The sequence below is a fragment of the Fundulus heteroclitus genome, chromosome 12, assembly GCF_011125445.2.
Source record: "Fundulus heteroclitus isolate FHET01 chromosome 12, MU-UCD_Fhet_4.1, whole genome shotgun sequence".
Taxonomy (NCBI): Eukaryota; Metazoa; Chordata; class Actinopteri; order Cyprinodontiformes; family Fundulidae; genus Fundulus; species Fundulus heteroclitus.
In genome coordinates, this window is record NC_046372.1 from 27,294,929 (window position 1) to 27,316,644 (window position 21,716).

Below are 21,716 nucleotides of genomic sequence, written 5' to 3' on the forward strand. Positions count from 1 at the left end.
CTGGGCAAAAAAAAAAAATATTTATTTATTTAAATAAATAAATATTTCACATAAATTGGTCTGATTCTGCTCGTTAGGTTCCTGTTGTGTGAATGTTTGCTAAATGTCTGGTGGTCTCATTGGGCGAGAGGCGGGGTGGGCAGGTTCAGTCCACCACAGGACAGTCCACCATGCACTCTCACACCTAAGGACAGTTTGGAGAGACCTGCGGGAGGAAGCCGGAGTACCCGGAGAGAAACCACGCATGCGCAGGGAAAACATGCACCCTCCATGAAAGACCCCAGGCTGGGACTCAATCTCTGCCAACTGCTCCACTGCGCAGAAAAAAACGAAAGCTGGAGAGAGAAACATTATTTTATCCGGAACAATAATTAATCAAGGTGACGATAATGTGAAGAAATGAGAATTATTCAAATATATGAAGAACGCGCGCGGAGTTATTCCAGTTATATGAAAAAAATCTGAATCCACCCCGATCACCATAATTTATTATTTTATTTAATTTTCCTCCATTGGTGATGACTTTAATTAATCAGTCGGAGGAGAACTCTGTTCATGTTGAATCCAGTATTTCAAGAACACGACTGTGAAAAAAAAAGTTTGAAATGCATCTTTACAGCAGAGAAGAATTAATAAGCGCAATATGAACCTTTTCAATAAGTCTTTATCACATTTAAACACTGTTCAGGCGATTTAACTGCAACCTATCGGACATGTCAATATCATTTATTCCAAATATGTAAATGTCCATTAAATATGTCTACTTTGCTAAAAAAAAAAAAAAGTCAACCATTAATTCGAGGACATTTAATATTTAGATTGATAAGAAGAACGAAACAGAGGTTTGAGGCGTAAACTCCTCACTAAAGAAGCCAGCGGCTTTATTTGGCGCAGTGGACATGCAGAGTGGATCCTTACATCAGATAAACATGCGCACAGGAAGAAGCTCAGTCTGACATTCGTCCCTGTTTGGTCTGGTCCGCTGACATCTCCTCGGTGCCGCTCCGGTTTCAGGCGGAGGAGTTCAGGATGCTGGAGTCCGCCGAGTCGGAGCGCTTTTCGTACTCCTCCTCCGGGGAGTACAGGCCCGCTTTGGGCCCCAGCGGGCAGCTCTCCTCCGGGAGGCTGAGGCGCGGCTCCTCCGACGCTCTGGAGGGGATGAGGGGGGAGCCGCGGAAGACGGAGGCGCCGGGGCCCGCGGGGGCGGCCGGGCCGAAGGGGGAGACGTACTGCGCGGCGGAGCGCAGCTGGTACTGCTGCTGCAGGGCCACGGTGTTCCACAGGGTCACGTCGTTGTGCACGAAGGGCCCGCTCTGGCTGCGCGTCAGCGAGCTGCGCAGCATCAGCGGGTAGCGCGCCGGCTGCGGGAAGGACGGGTGCTGCAGGGGGACGCCCAGCGCGCCCGACGCGGAGTCCGAGCCGAACCGGAGGGAGTCCGGCACCCGGAACGCGGAGCCCACCGACCACTTGGCGGAGGAGGACACCGGGTGGTAGGAGCCCAGGGTGTGCTCGAACAGGTGTCCGTTTGAGGGCAGGACCAGGCCCTCCGGAACCGGGTGTGGCTCCGCCGGAGGTTGCGCGCTTCCGTCCGGATTCCGGCTGGACAGCAGCACCTCGATGGCCCCCACCAGATCCCCCCCACAGCCCCTCAGGATGAGCTCCAGCACCGGGGGCTTGTGGCTGGGAAAGATCTTCTTGAGGACCTCCAGCGGAGGCCTGTTGGCCCTGAGGCTGAACGGCAGGTTGATGGAGCCGGAGAGGCCTTCGATCAGCAGGTTCTGGTCCCCGGAACCGGGCGGCTGTCTCTGGGGACTCTCGGCTTTGGCCTCCTTCTCGGCGCCGCCGGCCTTGGCGAGGCTGTAGCGGCTCTCCTCCGGCTGGGAGGCGGTCTCCGAGGGCTCCGGGGTGTAGCAGGAGTTGGGCTTGGAGCCCTCTGGAGAGCTGGCCGGGTCCTGCTCCTTCTCGCTGGAGCTGCCGGTGTTCTCGCCTCCCGATGCCTCCTCCGCGCCGTCATCCGCAGCTTCTGTCAGAAAATCATTAAAACGCGTAAAAGCTCCGGAAACAAGGTGGCTAAAACGAGACTGCGCATGTTCCAAGCAGTGGTGGAGGGAGACAAAACTCTTAATAATCTGAGAAAATATTCTTTCTTAATGTGCAAAAAATAGGAAATAGTTTTTATTTTGCAACGGGTGATTTTCTTTCCCCCCCTCAATGTCATGAAATAATCAGTTTATTCTGTTGAGCCTGAACCATAATGTATTTATTCTAATTTAAAATATTTTATTTTCATTTTTATTTTGCTCCATGTGTTCCCATAAATTTATTTTCTAGGATATAATTAAAAAGCATCAGGTTTTCTACTTAAACACTTCTCCAGTAATTTAATCCTCCTCTTTCTGTGGGAAAGTCAGACTTTTTCCTACTGGGTCAAAACAATCATTTGGACTCAGCTGATACCTTGAAGAAGCCATCTTTTTTTATCTTTAAAAGATTACAGTAATCAGATTAAATCTCAGGTCACCATCAGATTAAATGTTACAAAGCAACAGCAGATCTGGTTACAACCAGAAGTCAAAGGCCATCAGCATTTCTCAATGAAAGGAGAAAAAAAAATACAAACTATTTTTGTTGCCTTCTGTTCTGAGAAAAGCTTGGGTAAATTAGTTTTTTCCAAGATTATTTTGTTTTAAATAAAATAACAAACATCAAAAAAGTTAAATTAGTTTTTAATAACATTTTGACCCGTTGCTTTTTTATTTTATTTATTTTTTCTGATATCTATCAGTTTGACTTCCTGGTCATATAATTAGGCACAATATGGCCGCTGATTGTTCAATTAAAATCTGGAATTTTCAAATAAAGAAATGTCCTTAAAATTAGGGGAGGCATTTAAAATTGTTTTAAATAAATAAAGGTTTTGGTCTTTGACTAATTGTTGTTGCCTTTCATTTCTTTTTTTCCTTTAATTGTAAATGGATGGCGCACGTAAGGCTATTTTATAATTCTAGTTTTAAACGTTAGGCTTGAAATCATGTCGTTATTTTAGTTTTTTTATTTGCTAGAAGTCTGTTTTTTTTTGTGCGTGTGTTGAATAAACAGGTTTGAACAAATCTTGCATTTATTATCATTATCTCACGTGAACAGATCCACGTAAATGCGCATGTCTGAAAAGTTGCTGTTATCTTTAAAAAAAAATCCCAAAAGATGATCAGATAAATATTTACACACCCTTATTTCAAGTTATGTTCTTCTCTCTGATTTAATATATTTAATACTCCACTGTTGTTTTGGTTTTTAATCCATAGTTTATGTCAGCATGATGTTGCATTATGCACAGTTTTCATCATTTGTTTTGCTATGCAGATCAACTTTACAAACTAATTTCAGGTGCACAGCTTTCTGCGCCTGGCTCTCCTACCTGTGCGTGTTTGCGCTCCGGCCTCCAGAGGCTCCGCGCCGCTCCACCGCAGCTCCAGCTCCTCCGTCGTCCTCGGCGGGGCTCCCTGGTTCCCCTCGCCCGCCCCGCTCATGCCCATGCCCGGCAGCACCCTGAGGGACTCCGGGATGAGGCTCTCCAGGCTCTCGTTGGCCTGCTGCCGCCGGAGCGCCACCTGCGCCGCCATGACGCGCTGCCGCTCGATGATGAGGATGCACTTCTCGCAGGTGCAGTCCTTGAAGCGGCAGTAGCGCTTGTGTCCCTTGAGCCACGACAGGACGCCGTGGTTGCGGCACCGGGCGCACTTGGGGGTCCTCTGCAGCGGGGCCCGGGGCTGGGACACCGGGGCCCCCATGTACAGGTACGGGGATCCGTAACCGTTCATTGTGTCGGACGCGGCGAGCTTTCCCGGACGCGCAAGAACATCTGCGGGAGGACGGTGGAGATGAGTGAGAGAGATGGAGCTGGAAGGAGCTGCTGCGCTGCACGCATGACAGGATGAAGACAGGAGGCGTTGGCTTGTAGTGGAGGATCCACTTTTCCTGCGGCTGACAGCACAGATATGCATCACACCGCCACGCTCTATGGAGACGAGTAACCAAAGGCTGTCACTCGCGTCAAGGCGGCTGCACGCTGCAAAAAATATCCCTGCGAGGCGCAAAGTGGGCGAGGAGCACATCCCCACGCCTTTCCACGCTGCCTGCTCCACGGGAACAGCCACAATGAGCCAGAAGAGCCGCGTGGAAGTTTAACATTAGCACTAAAACATGAAAAAATGGGAAATTTCAAAGTCAAACGCAACGCCACAACATCTTAAACACTTTATTTCAATCTTTATCTTATATTTCCTCATTAATATTTATCCAACATGTAACATTTATAGAAAAAAGCATAATAGTGCAAAAAGAAAGTGAAAAGCTTAATTTAAAGACTGCCTTAGACCCTCTTTATTAAACACGTCCTGTGATTGATTGCAAACAGAGGCGATTCCTCCATGAATGTCCCTGGCAGGGAAAATTATTAGTTTGCTTAAAAAAAAAACATGTAAGAATGTAAATGTTATTGTTTTGTTTTGTTTTTTTTGTTGTTGTTTTTTTTTTTTGTTTTTTGTTTTTTACGTTTTGCAAATTCAAACTGTGCTCAATAATAATAATAATAATAATAATAATTTGTCATTTTCATCCTTCACCCTGAAAGCTAAAGTTTCCTTGGTGAGAAATGTAGTTTTCATAAATATATTTTTAAGAATCACCGTCCAGCATTTGATCAGAGCCGATTAAATGCGGTCCACATTCCTCCGTTGTAAAAAAAGAAAAAAAAAAAAAACATTTTATTTTATCCCTAAATAGGAATTTCCTTGTTGCCCTGCATGAAGAAGGTCCTGGGTTCAAATCCCTGCCTTTCTGCATGGAGTCTGCATGTTCTCCCCATGCATGCCTGGGTTCTCTCCGGGTACTCCAGCTTCCCCCCGCAGTTTAAAACATGACTGTTGGGTTAATTGGTCTCTCTAAATTGCCTCTAATGGTGAGTGTGTGAGAGGTTGGTTGTCCTGAGTCTCTGAGGTGCCCTGTGATGGACTTACCCCGCCTCTTGCTCAGTGACTGTGGGAGATAGGGACCGGCGCCCCTAGCAAACACCTACTGCTAATTAATCACAGCTACATTTTCTTATAGTTTGTCTTAACCCCCTATGCAATATAAGAACTCCTCATCGACTGGACACGCTACACAAGCTATGAAAAATTAAATTGCGGAGGAGCTGAGATATAAATATAGATTTTAAGCTGCTGACGCCCTCTTGCACATGGCACCCTTGGTGAAGAGCCACATCCTCCGTTTGAACAACCACAACAGTTTCCAAAGATCTGTTCCATGTTTTACGTGGAAGAAATCTGGCCTCTAAGATAAACCTCCAAACTTTCAGTCATTCGCTGTTAAACTGAGTTTTGTCCTCCTGTCAAAATGTTGATTTTCCCTTTAATTGTTAGGAAACATCGTCCTTCCATTCATTCAGTCAGTTCCTGGTGTCCTGCTGCCTGCAGGCGGTGAAAATTAACCCAAACAAACCAAACGGAAAGCACGCATGCGCTGCCTTCGCACCTTTTGCACAATCGTGCATAACTTAGATGATTAGCTCTCTGCATGCATAAAGGCCCTCTGGGAACTATGTCGGGACGCTGATATGTCCCTCCGCCGGACTAATAGAGGGCATTGAAACATAACACCGGACAAAGCCGGGCCCATTTCTGACCGTAAAAAAGGTTTATTCAAGCAAATAATGGGATCGGAGCGGCGCGCCTCGCACAGAATAAGAGCGCGGTAAACTTGCCCGCATGGGGCCCGTCTCCAGGGCTATTAAGCTTTTAATTGGAAAATAGCAGAGGAAATTTCAAGGTGACTAGAGTGGCTTTGCAGTTTGTGCCGGCCGAGTAGATTTGTGGGAGTTAAAGTACCGGAGGCTGCGGGCACGGACGCATAATAAATTTATTCATGTTGGGAAAACACAAACGGGAATAAAAGTTTACACTGCCGCTGATGATCTTCCTTCCGTCTAATTTGATGCACTGCAAACTCTGCCTGCTGGATGTTTTATGCGCTGTGCAATTATTCTAACACCGCAGAGAGATTTAAACACATGTAATGTTCATTACTGCGTCTGGACCGCGTAAATAAACATCTAGCAAGTGCAAACGACATCTGAATTAAAACAGACGAGGAGAAACAAATGGAGACTTAATTCCCAAACTGTTCAACATTCAAACACGTTAAAATGCACAAATAGATATTATAAATATGCACAACAATCAAATAAAATGATGAGCTGTCCATTTAAACAATAATTAAAGTGAAAATAATCAGATTTCTTCTCTTTTCTTTTATTTTGTGACATGATTTGGTCATTTCCTTCCCATAAAAACTGTGACATCACACAACTAAAGACTTTGAAAAATCATACTATACTATAAATAATATTTTTATACTCACATAAATAAAAATCCAGTGAGTGAGCCATGACATCAGGGTTGCCACCTTCCTGCCATTAGAGCGCATCATTAGGCCTGAAGCCCCGCACATACAGGATGGATCAGTTCAGCTTTTACTGCAGCTTATCTTTTACTCTGGATCTTCTTTAATAAAACAGAAAAACTAATTAATAAATTAACTAGGGGTCAGAGCTGGACCAAGGCACAGGTGAATTTAAGGCCCCCAGATCACCAGGAGCGTCCCATGAATGCTTAAATTTATGATGATTTCTGTTGTTAATGGGACGGTCTCTCATTTCTTAGCGTTAGCTCCTGTTTTTCTGCATGGGTGTGAGCATCTTCCTGAACTGAAGATCTCTGCTGGAGGAGTGGCGGTCTGGTGCTGCTCCGCTCAGCGGTTCTCCATCAGCTCATCGTGACGTTCTTAAGGCGCTGCAGATCTTTGCCTCATGGTCGACCATCGTTGGTAAACCTGTCAGGTCGCTGTCTTCTCCTCCAAGCTCAGGATCATCCAGGTAACATCTCTGATCCAGCGCTCTGTTCATCCGCCTCCAGCTTCAACAACTACATCCTCAGGACACTAACTAACCTAGCAACCCAGATCTGTCTTCTGAAGATCCTCGATTCCTCGACTAACCTCCAAAACGCCTGCGTTACATCGATCTTTTCCCCTTTACAGGAAACCTTTCCACGTTTAGTGGGTCCTGTGTCTCGTTCTGCATGTGGGTCAATGATCTACTGAAAGCTAAAGAACCACATTTTGGTTCAATGTCTTTAACCAGACCCAGATCTGCAGAACCCGTCTGACAGCATGAAGTAGGTTATGAAGCCACTGAGGCGTTGGGACTCCTCTGAGCCACAGTGAGAGAAATTATCCATACATGGAGAAGAACTTCCCAGGAGTGGCCAGCCTGCAGAAATTACTGCAAGAAATGAATCAACGATTCATCCAGGAGGTCACATAAGATCCCAGGAGAACATCTAAAGCGCAGCGAGCCCAACTTCCCTGCATCAAGGCCAGTGGGTAAGACTCAGTGATCGGAAACATCTACATGTTCCCAGAGACCTTCTGAGAAAATATTCTGAGGTCTGAAGAGACAAACGTTCTGAAGAAAACACACAACGCTGAGACCTGAGCGTGGTGGAGGTAGAATAACGGTGGAGGTGCTATGCCTCTCTGCCAGAGAAGGTCCACCTTCTGCAGGACAACGATCCAGAGCAACCAGGAAGTCCATCTGCATGGATAAAAACAGGAAGGTTTTAGAGTGGCCTAGTCAAAGTCTCAACTGAAACCCAATGGAGACCTTTTGTCATGACTTCAAACAGGCTGGTCACACCTGAAAACTTTGTGATGAGGCTGAACTAAAGCAGAACCTGCCCAGAACAGCAGGTCAGCTCACATCTGCCTGATATGAACCTGGTTTGATGATCTGGAACGTTTACATGTGACAATAACTCTAAACGAGTTGTGTACGATCCTGAGCCGGTACAAATCTTCCATAATGAGGTGGTGGAGTCGTATTAATGAGGTGGTGCTGCAGGGGATGCTGGAAGCTTTGCTGGTGCCTGCAGCAAGTTGTGCTGCTGCTCTCTGCACAGCCAGCTGGATGGCATGAAGCTTTTACCAGCTGGCTACAACAACCGCCCACAATATGCACCGATACGTATCATTTTATTTGCCTTCTGGACGCGAAGCAAGGAGAACTTCTAACAGTCAGGACCGCCAGACGATGGAGATGAGGTGGAGGTTGGTCTGGTTTCTTCTCAGAAAGTCTCTTCGTCTGCATCCTCTGTTGCTGATAACAGAAAATTAATTTTAAATGCAGCAGCGTCACCTCACAGTAGCTGAATCCCACCTTTGATTGGAGTCATTCTGCTCAGAAATGCTTCACAAGAAAGAAAATGGACCTTCTCCTTTCTGTGGTCCTCTCAGATTTCAGTGCCAAGATCTAAATGTTGCAGATAAAATGGCCTGAGCTGGAGGAGAGGAAGTACAGTACTTTTTATCAAATTAAATCAAAAGTATGGAAGGCCAAAAAAAGCACTTTAAAAAGCAACTAAATTTACCCAAACAGTTTATTGTGATTTACATTTTTTTTTGTTTTACCTGCTCCACAGAATATGGGCCTGCAATCAGATTTTCTGTAGAAATGGTCCGATGTGTAAATCATTGTAGACCCAAAACTTAAAAAGGGGTTTGCACGTTTGCCTCATTAAAGATGGTCAATTTATGGTCAAATTATTTTGGGGGGTGGCAGGCTGAGAAGTTTGTGAACCTTTGCCATAGAAGACGACTATCAGTGTGATCTTGTTGGCGGGACAGGAGATGTGCGACTGTGTTAACATGCAAAGAAGTGAAGTCAGCTACTTGTTATTTAGTTGGGAGAGGAAAATCAAATCCAGTTAGTTTTAATCTAACAGTTGCAGTAAAATCTGAACTAGGGGCCAGTCTCTGCATAAAAAAAATATAATCCCTTCATCCAACTGATGCTTGTTGGTTTCCTGGTCTGAAATCCAGCGCATGCATTTCATAACACACCTTTATGTTCTCTAATCATGCGTTATCAGCGTTAACACACACATTACTCCACGTCCCAGCAGTCACTGTGTTTTAACGACACACGGTCAGCTCAGAGGCCTAATGGCCGTCTCTGTCATCCTGGACCTCCTGCGAGCCGGCCTGACCTCTGCTGAGCGCTCATTATGGGATGCTGATTGGGGGCGTTGCTGCCACTCACCAGTGCTGCCACAGAGAGGCTGATTTAGGCCTCCCCAGGGGAGGGGGGGGGGGGGCGCAGAGCTCATTGAGAGGAACTGGCTGACATCTGAATTAAGAGATCAGAGTCAGCCTTCAGTGTCGCTGGGCTGCAGCGGGAACAACAAAGTCCACCAGAGTCTGTAACTCGCTTTTAAGTTTTTATCTCCTTTATTCCTGTTTTTACCTTTCATTTATCTTAGTAGCAAACATTTCATATATATAACCTTGAATTCAGGATGCTTTGGTTTCTCCCTGACTGGGTGATTTTTTTTTATAGGCACCAACAGAACTTCTTCATCAGGGAAATCTCAGAAGTTTAAGAAAATTACTTTCCAGTGGAGCCCACTTAGTAAAAAATATATTGCACTTGTGTCTGACATCAAGTATAATGAACAAAAACCCGCAAACATCCACCGGAGAAAAACCAAAGTCAACATACTGAATGAAAACACCTTAAAAATAGTTTTAGATATTTAAAAAACCTAAAACAGGCATCTAAACAGACTGGCCTTCCACCTGAATGCTGGGGGGGGGGGGGGGGGGGGGGCACTGAATTTACTTGTTTATCTTTTTATTTGGGGAATATGAGTCTAAATATATCAAAAGCTGATAGATGCAGCCTAAAAATAACGAGGACAGCGAGAAAACAGCTGTCTTATAATTAAAAATTTTTTTGCTTTAAAAAAAAATGTATATAAAAAACTAAAATAAAATAAAAAAAAAGACTTGGGAAAGACTTCCAACAGATGCTTGGTGCTTTTAAAATCTGAGCCCACACAGAAATGTGAAAAAATGTTTGCAAAAGAATTTCTTCCTGCTGTTAAAACACGACGAGGAAGATAAATCTAAAACTATTTATGTTAAACGTGTTTCATCACCAGGATTTAGTCATAAGGAGCAAAGTTTCAGATTATAATCAAAAGAAAATCTGTTTCTGGCAGAAGAGAAAAAAAGGAAAAAGAAACTCAGAAAAATAATATTAATTAAAGCATAATTATCAGTTCAACTGTGATTTATCATAAATTATACGTCAATTTCTGCTTAAAAATAATGAAAATATTTAAAATTAAAATGTCCTTAGTATGTATTTAGAAAAATAAACTGTACAGTAAATAAATCAGTACTATTGAATTCTATTGTATTTATTTATAATAAAAGAAAACATAAAAAACATTAAATAAGAGTAGATGGACTGTAGGTGCCATAATAAAAAAAATTTAATCAACATTTGTTTTGCAGAGTTAAAAATATATCTTGTTTTTGAGGAAAGTCTCATAATTTAATGCATGAAACAAAACAAAAAACAACAATCATTCATAAAAATAAGTCCAATCTAATTCTTGTATTTAGCATCAACCATTTATTGGTCCAAGCTGGTTTATATCAGGAAGACTGACGATCTGGTCATTTTCAGCTTGGATTTAATTATAGCACAATATTAATGTATTAGGTATTAATTCATGGACTGCACGGTCTCATTTAAACATGTTTCTGCACCGCTCTGATGTCATAACAGGTTATGCAGGGTTAATTATAATAAACACCAGATTATCTGCTGGTCTGTTCGAGGCCAGCTGTCCTTTATGACATACCAACCTTTATTTAACATCTTTAAAAAGCACAGAAATGAGCAGAAATGTAAACGCAGCCTGAAGGTGTCAGAGTACAGATTATCATTCCTGTGGAAAACATGCAGCTCTGGCTGAAGAAGAAACTTTTCCCTCCATAACTCCTGAAACCGCTTTGTGTTCTCACTTGATTTAAGAAAATCTGGATGTTGACACATTTCTGGGAATGTTTTGATTGACCTTTGAACTTTTTCAGTCCAGCTTAGTCAATGTGGCGGCATGTGTGTCCATCATTAGGAAAGTCAGGTGAGCGGAGAACCTGCCTCCAGCAGATCATCGGCTGTAGGACCAGTTCTCAGCTCTTTAGGAACTTTTTGTCGGTCGTATAAAACGCTGCATCCTGTCAGCCAGACTGTGTTCTCTGGTTTTAAGGAACATTTTATGAAAACCTGCAGGTAACACAGAGCCTAAAGATCCTATTTAAGACCAGTTCATGGCTAATTCTGTTTGTTAGCTGTCAGAAAAAGGTTTGGGAGGATCATCTTGAAGTTGGACGGATTCACAGGTCAGAGAAAAGACTGAAAAACAGAGAAAGAACATTCTTAGACAAAATCAAGTCTGTTACTTTACCACGAAGGAGAGAAAAAGCAGCAAAAGTCCAACAGAAAACCTGCAGATTTTGTGGAAAAATAAAGAAAACCTGCAGATTTTGTGGAAAAATAAAGAAAACAAGCAGATTTTGTGGAAAAATAAAGAAAACAAGCAGATTTTGTGGAAAAATAAAGAAAACAAGCAGATTTTGTGGAAAAATAAAGAAAACCTGCAGATTTTGTGTAAAAATAAAGAAAACAAGCAGATTTTGTGCCCAACTCGGCCATCAGAGAAAGTTTTCTGCATAATTTAATCTTCCTCTCTCGACAGCCTCCTCTGACTTTCTATAAAGCTAAAACTAAATTTACTGAGATCACAGGCGACAGTTTATATCCAAAGCTCTTTTAAATATTTCCTCCTTCACCTCTGAGCTTCCTGTGCGTAACGAGCCGCCATCACTCCAGCCGGCGCTGTCACGGCGGGATCCCAGCAGATTTTATCTATTACCGCAGGCCGTGATTGATGGAGGCCGAGGCAGCTCAAGGAAAAGCGACCCTGTGACACTTTCTACCCGCCGCTGTACACGGGCCGGCAGCTACAGAAGGACAAGTCAGCGGCAGCCGTGATGAAATGGCCTTCCTTAACTAAACTCGTAAAGCACGCGGCGATAAAACTCAATCTTCTGTAAAATCCAATTAAGTCATTATCTGACTGATTGTATCTTTAATTGAAAACAGAAGTGACAGTAAATTTCCGTGATATATCAGGATCAATCGATACTGCCGTGCAATCTCAAGAGGTGATTTATAATGTCAAAGCCTTATAGGTAACTCCACATTCTTCTCTCTAAAACCACTGGTGGATGAAATTAAGAGTAAGTGCGTTTCATAAAAGAACAAGACGGTCGTGTTATTGATTACAGCAGATGGGGCAGAATCCAATGAATGTCCCGACGCCGTGCTGCAAAAGAAAATACAAGTAATTTTCTTTGTCTGTTTTATATTGTGCCCAGGACGACTTCACATTTACACTCCATCACCTCACAGCACTTTTATTCCACTAAAACTTGTAGCGACATAAACATCAAAAGGTCCAAATTGCGTTTGTGGCCGCTTTATTCAAACGCGAGCACCAGCAAGCGTGTTGGCAACGAGCCGCGATAAATTTGGAGAGGCAAAGCAGAGCTCCAGCCGGGCTGCTCCCACATTCTCCGTTTCAGGGAAGCGAAGAGAAAAAGCAGCAACACAGGATCAACCAGATCAGCTGGAACATCGACACTTTCAGGGTGGCTGTCAACACGCAGCGGGGAACACTTTCCTCTGAACGCCTCGTTAACATGAGCCAGTTCTCTTTTCCTGCAGGAGCATAATCTCACCTGGAAATATGAGACAAATGCACATCCTTTAATCTGACTACATTATTAAGAGGCGTAAAAACAAATGTTAGAATGATTGTAAAGGCGGCATGTCATGCAAAATCCACTTTTTTTAGCCTTTAAAAACATTTTGTTGTGTTTCTTAGAGTCTCTAGAAATGCAGAAAAAGTTTTAATGCAGTCTGTTCAGGAGCTGCGTATATATCTTTATATTCTGTCTTTATATTTTTCAAGCCATTCAGTTTTCTCAGTTCTATATTACGTTTTTGAACACTTATACGTCACAGTATTTGCAGAGGAGCTGGTAAACAAGGGATGAGAACCTCCATCAGAACCAGAACCAGAACCAGGCTCAGTGTGAACGCTTTGCAGCAATCCCTGATACTGAGCATGCATGAAGCGACAGTGGAGAGGAAAACTCCCCTTTAACAGGGAGGAGAACCTCCAGCAGAACCAGAACCAGGCTCAGTGTGAACGCTCATCTGCCTCCACCCACTGGGGCTTAGAGAAGACAGAGCAGAGACACAGAAAGCTCAGAAGCTCACATTGACCCAGGAGTACTTTCTATGTTAGAGAAGACAGAGCAGAGACACAGAAAGCTCAGAAGCTCACATTGACCCAGGAGTACTTTCTATGTTAGAGAAGACAGAGCAGACACACAGAAAGCACAGAAGCTCACATTGACCCAGGAGTACTTTCTATGTTAGAGAAGACAGAGCAGAGACACAGAAAGCTCAGAAGCTCACATTGACCCAGGAGTACTTTCTATGGTAGAGAAGACAGAGCAGAGACACAGAAAGCACAGAAGCTCACATTGACCCAGGAGTACTTTCTATGTTAGAGAAGACAGAGCAGAGACACAGAAAGCACAGAAGCTCACATTGACCCAGGAGTACTTTCTATGTTAGAGAAGACAGAGCAGACACACAGAAAGCACAGAAGCTCACATTGACCCAGGAGTACTTTCTATGTTAGAAAGTACTCCGTCATTAAAACTTCCATCAGTTTCCATAGATCCACATTTAGTCTCCTAACATTTCACAGAGAAAAGGACTTTTTATCGCTCTACTCTTGATCGTCTGGGGAATATGAAATCATCAGAATGAGGTTGCTTTATTTAATCTGGTAAACAAAAGTTCTTTTTAGTTTTCCAGCTGGACTCACCAGACCTCTCTTGAAAAGAATCTGGTATTTTAATCAGTTCATGATGCCACATACTCTCACCAGGTTACCAGAGCCTTGGGAAGAGAAGCAGCCGTCACAGCATCACAGATCCTCCGCCTTACTTAACACAAGGCATGGTGTGCCTTTCTGCATACTTTTTTACGATAAATCCATCTACAGTGTACGTGGCTGAAAAGCTCAAAGTTATAATCTGAGTAAAGCAATAAACGACGACAGCCTCTAGCTCTAAGCCTCTGCTCCACTTAGCTATAAATGTTCTAGATCATTTTCTGTTACAGTCAAGAATCACCTGGATGTGATTCAGGTGATTCTTGACTCCAGTCCCCTGAGCTCTGGTGTCTTGAAAAGTAAAATAACTCAGTTTAACTGCTTCGGCCTGCTGCGGTGATTTCAGACAGCCTTTAAGCTGCACATAATGACGTGCATCTTAAAGGCTGCACATAAGAATCATCCGTTTGTGTTTACGGAAACACAAACGGATGATTCTGGTCAAATCTGGGCCTACAGCCTTCCAAAACATGAACTACAAAGTACGCACTCTTTTCTCGCTGGACGTTTCATTCATTTCTGTGAGGTGGGCTGCACTTATACGTCACGCAAAGGATTGTGGGATTCCTTATAGCTCAGCCCCTTACGTCAGTAAGGGATGTTGTGAGGTTCCTATGCTAAAGTGGCTGTGAGAGGAAGCATTCAAGCTCCTTTCACTACCTCCTTCCTTACTGACAGCGCTATTCAGATCGTTCTTATCATGGCGACCTCTGATGCACTCGGATGGAGGAGAGTGTTCCACTCCACCCTGTTCCGCCATTTTTGTAGCATGTTGGGGGACGGTGTAATGAATTGTGCGGGCTAATACACCCAAAAACCGAACATTTTAACTTGTAGCTTTGTGATCATTGAGCTTGGATTAGAAAATCACGATGAGAAACTGGTAAACCAGAGGTTCTCCTCCCTGTTAAAGGGGAGTTTTCCTCTCCACTGTCGCTTCATGCATGCTCAGTATGAGGGATTGCTGCAAAGCCATCAACAATGCAGACGACTGTCCACTGTGGCTCTACGCTCTTTCAGGAGGAGTGAATGCTGCTTGGAGAGACTTGATGCAACCTGCTGGGTTTCCTTAGAGAGGAAACTTTCTCACCAACCTGGAGGATCTGATGGAGTCTGACTTTGGAAAGAGCCTTGATGATGACATTTACATTTCAAAATTTAGAATATTTTAAAATGTTAGGTGTGAAATTACAGCACCACAGTAAAATTTCAATTTAAGGCTTGAAACGAACTAATAAACTAGCAAGAATGCCTTAATAGTGTTTACTGGTTAAATAAAATGATACAAAAAAGGTTCTCAAAGTCATTTTTAAATATACTTTCTAAGTTTTCAGTCAGGTTTGAAAAGCTAAAATCATGAAATGTTCCTCCATAAATGTTCTGTTACTGAGAGATGCTTCTGCTCCCTCTGCAAGGTCGCCTCAAAGTGGGTAAAAAATTGCAAACAATAACCGGCATGCGCAGCAAACGCTTCTGCTGCGAAGGGGTTAAATATACAATACAGATGCAAATCCTGTGGAACAAACGACGCCATAAATAAAAAGCCGGTGCTCATCACACGCCTACAGAGCAAAGGGAAATGTGATTTATGTCTAACCGGCCTCTTTGGTTTTTTTAATCTGCAAGCAAACAATCAGTAATAAACTTTAACCTGGAGACATAATGTTTTTAAAACAGAAAACCAACTTAAGACAAGTTTTTGTACCTTTAACACCCTGCAGTTTATTTTTTGTTTTAAATGCATTTCCAAACATGAGATAAATGAGCTTTTTTATCTTTACACCTGATGTCACTGAGTAACAACGTCATCGCTACAACACAGTTTATGGATGTCTGATTAGAAAAGTATTAATGAGAAACTAAATACACTTTGGATATGCAGTGCGTACAGTAAAGTGTAGAGCCATCTAGTGGCCGATTTGCAGATTACATCCAAAAAACGACCCCACACACAGTCCCTGTTTAATGACAGATCTAGTTTATTAAACGAAATAAACGTAAAGTGCTGCCTAACATGGCAGAAAAAAAGAACCCAACATGTTTTAGACTGGATCATAGAGAAAACACAGAACGGGGACACAATATATCTAAAGATAAAAAAAAAAGATAAATTGCATTATTTATATTGTGTCAAATTAATACACAATATATAGAAATCCAATTGACCAAATTACATTATTTAATTAAAAGAAACAAAAACTTAATTCCAGTGTTTCAGCACCAGGTTTTCTCAAAAACATCCAGTCAATCAGAACATAATAAGTAGATACAGCGACCCTCAGGTTTACACACTGCTGCTGCTCAAAATGCAGCGTTGTTGTATGTAGAAAAAAACACGACACCATGATAAATAATCAAACTTTTCCCACATATAATGTAGCGTATATCTGGTACAATTTACGTGAAAAATTAAATCTGCTAGAGGAGCAAAAAGCTGTGTGCACACCCTGTGACTAATACCTTGTTGGAGCCGTTTTACATTTAGGTTTTCTGTCTTCTTTTGTAGGAATCAGTCAGCTTACTATATATGTAACATGTCTGGACCACATTTACCCAGTCAGCCCTGCAAAAGTTTCAGCCCTGCAAAAGTTCTACAAATCCCTCAGATGGGCTTTGGCTAGGCCATTAAAACACTTTTATTAATTGATTCTTTTGGTCTTAATATGGAATTAGACTCATTGTGATGTTGAAATATGAAATACATTTTGAACTACATTAAATGTATTTATTCTTGAATAATTATTCTAATTGCTCCTTATTTTCTCTAATCAGGGATGGCAGACCTTCCCTGTGTGAGGTATATATATATATATATATATATATATATATATATATATATATATATATATATATATATATATATATATATATATATACATACATACATACATACATACACACACACACACACACATGTATGTATGAAGCTGTGTCATATATTTGTAACCTAAACTTTATTCAATTTATTCAGTCAGGATAACTGTTTGCTCATTTATGTCAGTTATTGCAGTGTGTTGTTTTTCTAAATTGTTTGTACCGATATTAACATTACGGTGAAAAAAGCTTTGAAGTAATTTATCAAAGCATAATGATGTGTAAACTTAAGAGAGCGCTGTATTTTCTGTACATTTATACTTTCTTTTTTCAGTAATCTAACTCAGTCTTGAATTTTTTTCCACTGACGACCATCGGAGAAAAATTAAGTCATTTTTTAGATTGTCTTTGCAAACAATATCTACTAAAGTCCCATCAGGATGAACAGTAAGAATGAGCTAAACGTCAGAACTTGTAGGAACAGAACAGAAATGATGTTGAAGCTAAAACCTGAACAGAAAGCTGCATGAACAACAGAGCCGTTCCACCAGCAGACCACAATCTGACCAGACTCCTCCTCTCCTCTCCTTCAGTTGCTGGTGTCACCGCTGATGGAGTCGACGGTGAAGCTGGCCGTCTGGCCGCCGGCCTCGCACTCTGCCTTGTCGTCAGACGTGACCAGAGAGCTGATGGAGCGGCAGGTTATGGTGGAGTCGTAACCGGTGGGAGAAAAGGCTGCAGGGACCAAGCACACCAAACGTCTTCGTTCACTTCCAAAGTTTTCATTTCAATACTCCCTAATTATTCCTGCCTCAGATTTTCAGAGCTCTCTATCGTGTTTACACAATTTATAAATTCAGAAGTTTGCTAATAAATTGTGATTGACTGATGTAGACAATGGGGGAACATATTTGGACAAAGACTTGAGGGACGTTCACAACAAAAGCGAATAAGGTGAATGGAGCGAGTGATTTATAGGGGTTTCCTCCAGCGTACTACATACCTAGCTGGGCGAAAGGCTTTACCCATCCACACCCCCCCCCCCCCCCCACCGTCACCCAGGCCCCCGCCAGGCTAAGCGTTGTCTGTTTATTTGAAAAGCCTCGATGTTGGAGAGCGACATTAAAGTGCCCACCTGGGAGAAAACATCCCGTTGTAAATAAGCTAACGCGCTATTATTAGCGAGACACACACTATGTTGACACTGAGCAACAAACAACCAACCCCACGCATACCTCCCGCAACACACCACGACACCTAGCGGCAGTATTATCCGACTTTCAGGGGAAAGCCTGTATTTACTTGTTATCCTAATGTAAAGGCGCGTTCAGCAGAGAAGTAACGGTCCACGGCGCGTTTCAAGCGATACGAACAACAAACTGGGCGAATAGAGCGAAGCAAAACTGAGACTGGAGCAAAGTGAAATTTTACTTGAGTTCAACAATCTAAACTTTTTTGTCAATTCGTTAAGGGACATTTATTTAAGCACAAAAAATGTTGTTTATGTGTTACATATTTAGACGGTACAATAAGGCCTTATTTCCATTGCGCAACGATGAACATACAGACCGAAGACGTCTATAGTTGGAGGCTGATCCGCTGAAAGCGACCGTCATCCAGGCGCAGCTCTAGGTTGGTGGTACTCACTGAACCGGGTGTGTCTCTGGTGGATCCAGGGGCACGAACGACAATGTTTGGCTTTCCACAATAACAGCAACACCGTGGCTCGCTTGGTAAAATCCATCTCAGCCACGGTGAGTTGAAGAGACAGGAGGAGTGGCTGTCTGCCTGATGGTTCCTCCTATCTGATGCCGCGATGAAGCGAGCTGGAGCTTTATTGGCTACGTGGTCAGAGCGGATTGTTTGCCAGAGAGGCAAAATGTCAAGCTACCAACTGCAGGAAATCAACATGAAATATTTGTCTTGTTCGCGTTGAGTGTGAACGTAGCTTAAAAACCAAGTTCCAGACATTTCAGGCCCAAATGTAAGCAAGACGAAAACGAGTAGCACTAAAACTAAAAGAGGTAACAACAGGACTCATGGGCAGAAATTAACTCGAGATTAACTGAGAGCTATTTAAGCTGTGTAGGTGATTGCTGATCAAGGAGCAGGTGGATGATTGGTAACAGGGTGGAGCAGTGGGGGAAACCAGGGCGCTGGAGTAAAGCCACAACATCTTCTGGGGAATGGCACTTAACACACAGGAGACAGAGAACCTAACTAACCAGACCACAAAAGGATCTACTAACTCTAAAACACCAGGCAAACACTTTAAATAGAGCTGAAGCACAGGAAAACAAAGACTAAAACTTTTAGAGAAAGCTTCAGGTGAGCGACCCAAAGGTTGCAGCATCCAACATGGAGTCTCCAGTGGACAACCCAAAATTTGTCCAATCCAACGACATTTCTGCGAGGGTTCATCAGCGAACGGTCGGGCGACTGTTGGGTCCAATGCCGAATCTTGGAGAATTGGCAGAGAGATCCATTCATAGGCCGAGGACATGATAGACGACACAGGAACTCTAGACAGAGTTCTAGGAGATGATCCAGGGTAAGGATAAACTAAATTTATTAAGCGCTTTTCTAGTCATACATTCACCCAATAAGACAAACTGCTGTACAACAACACACTGATTTAATAAACGGTGGGCAAAGTTAAATGCCTTTTATCAGCATACGGAGGGAGGAACCTGGAATTGAACCCACAACTTTCAGGCAGCTCTTCCCACTGAGCCACAGGCGCCCGTGTCTCTGGACTAAGGTTGTCACGATAATTTCAAATTCGATACCATTTACGATACCCCAGGATTAAAAAATGACAAATAATTAAAGGCATAAACAGTATTTTATTAACATGAAAAAGTGTGCAAATTAATGCTGAATAAATAACCCAAATATAACACATGCCTATTTGTTTATACAATATACTAAACTTTAAGAGGCACAGCTTATATTTTAACTGTGTATTGTATTGTATTGTAAAAATTGGGTTTTCTCACACAATATTAAAATTAGACATATTTATAAAATAAACAGGAACCTATTGGGTTACTGAATAGAAACACATACATTGAATAGAATAAAATATATGAAACTAATAATCCCTAAAAAAAATCCCTCTCCATCAACCGGGGTATTGGCCTCATGTCATTTTTTACCATTTTTTTGCGTAATGTCCTCCACTTTTATGTCGTCACATCCTTGCCTTCTGAACACATCAGTGAGCTTTGGTTGAGAAACTGACTTTGCTCCGCCAGGCAGCCAGGCTGAATGGGAGCAATTTAGCTGACAACTTAAAGGAGCAATGAGTAAGATAGTTACTCTAAAATCAACTGAAATAATTCTCATTTGTCACCTGGGATGGAAGTAACATTCCCAATGAACAATCCTCTCCATCATAATGTCATAACCAAGTTTTTCTCATATCAAACGTAGATGTACGGTACGAGTGTAGCCCGTGTTTACTTCCTGGTTCCTCAGCCAATCTTATAAGATTTCCCAGAATTCCTGCAACAGAGTGTAGCATTTTATATTTTATTTTGGCAAAAAGAGCAGCAGCCTGCCAACATGGAACCTTAACACCTTCCCATTAATAAAGGGGTGGACCAGTTCCGGTTCAGTTTGCATGTTATCTAAGCCATTACAAGGCTTTGTTGGGCAATACTATAAAGATTGGAACTCCACATTACTCCAGATATTTTGAGTTGAGAAAGCTTCCTGGATGGGAAGCCAAACGTCTTCAAACTTCGGAAAAAAATCCAGTTGTTTTTTTTTTTTTACTTTTTTGGAATGACCATGACCTGGATGGCTGAGAATCTTCACCAGCAGTGTCAGTATTACTTACACCTCCTTAAAACAGGTTCTTGAGTGTTCGTATTTAAAAACAGGACCGCATAAAGAGCGTTTTGCCTCCATGTTATCATTAAACAGTGCAAAAATAATTCCACAATTAACTATTAATCGACCACTAATCTTAAGTCAATAATTTGTTTTTTTTGCATATAACATCTCACCCATCGGGCCTCCAGGTTAGGAGCTATTAGATGTCCCCTAAAAGCTTTAGGACCAGAGCGGGTTGAGCAATTCAAACAGTAGCTCCTAAGTTGTGGAACATGCTGACATTGTCTCCATGTTGCTTAACTGCTGTTGATTCCATTAAAAAGCTATTAAAGACATTTTAATTTAAGATGAATTTTATTCAGGAGAGGGGATTTTGATGGCAATGTACTTTTGTGTCTTTGTTTTTAAGTATATCATATTATTCTTTGTTCTAAAGCACTTTATCTATGACATGTGCCATATTAACACATTTAATTACATTATGTTTTGGTATGTACTCTAAGCCCATCTTTATTTCCAACAGTTCACTACGCCTAATTGTTAGTTTGTATTTTAGAAACATATCTAATGTTTCTAAAATCATAACATTTATTTCTGCCATTGCAAACATTAGACAAAGGGAGCCCTGCAGTCAAGGAACATATGTAAAATGTCCTTTATATTAGCAGCCTTGTTTCACAGAATACATAAAAAATAATCTACAATGTTTATTTTTAAGCATCGTTGTCAGATGAAACAAATGAAATTCATTCAAACGTAGTAACTTTTAAATGTCTCTCTAGCTCTCCTCTCCCCAGCAGAGGTGGGAAGGGAAAGAGGAGTAATTTTTCTCCTCATTAACTTCCTGATTGGTTTCGGACTCCAATTTTGGCTCGTCTGCAGTTTGTCACCAGCTCAGAAGTGACAGCTCGATCGTTAATACTAATGTTGGTGTAGCTTTCGCTCCTCAGCGGTCTATTTGTACAGCAATAACAGCAGGTTGGAGCGGAGGGCGACTGTGAATTAGCCTGCTCACTGTTAATTCTGCCTCTGTTCATCAGCAGGAAATCTACGATGTAATTAAAGGCGGAAACCAAGCGGACGTGTTAGTTTCAGCGGGGACGTTAAATCACGACACGT

The 21,716-nt window shown here is 42.2% G+C and overlaps 2 protein-coding genes across 4 annotated transcripts in view; both read right to left on the reverse strand.

Annotated features, from left to right (window-relative positions):
- Positions 1-769: 769 nt before the first annotated feature.
- On the reverse strand, positions 770-4,132 carry dmrt3a (doublesex and mab-3 related transcription factor 3a). 2 transcript variants are annotated; one of them, XM_021307196.2, is made up of 2 exons: positions 3,419-4,132; positions 770-2,020 (listed from the first exon to the last, which is right to left on the reverse strand). In XM_021307196.2, the coding sequence occupies exons 1-2, from the start codon at positions 4,113-4,115 to the stop codon at positions 1,011-1,013; spliced, it is 1,707 nt and encodes a 568-aa protein (XP_021162871.2). In that variant the 5' UTR covers positions 4,116-4,132; the 3' UTR covers positions 770-1,010. The 2 variants fall into 2 exon arrangements, with proteins under 2 accessions (XP_021162871.2, XP_012735281.3); XM_012879827.3 differs by having other exon boundaries at positions 770-2,023; positions 3,419-4,129.
- Positions 4,133-16,523: 12,391 nt separating this feature from the next.
- The window catches only part of dmrt1 (doublesex and mab-3 related transcription factor 1), a 47,920-nt gene continuing 42,727 nt past the window's right edge, over positions 16,524-21,716 (reverse strand). For both annotated transcript variants that reach the window (XM_036144384.1, XM_036144385.1), the window contains exon 5: positions 16,524-17,492. In XM_036144384.1, coding sequence (XP_036000277.1) covers positions 17,347-17,492 — 146 coding nt within the window. In that variant the 3' untranslated portion in view covers positions 16,524-17,346. The remainder of the gene's footprint in view (positions 17,493-21,716) is intronic.

What these genes read in the sequence shown, in the direction of transcription:
- dmrt3a (XM_012879827.3), bottom strand. Translation starts at nt 4,115, where the DNA reads ATGTGCTCCTCGCCCACTTTGCGCCTCGCAGGGATATTTTTTGCAGCG. An exon ending in CGGAGCGCAAACACGCACAG is followed by an intron (nt 2,024 to 3,418) that starts GTAGGAGAGCCA and finishes ATTTTCTGACAG; the next exon opens with AAGCTGCGGATGACGGCGCG.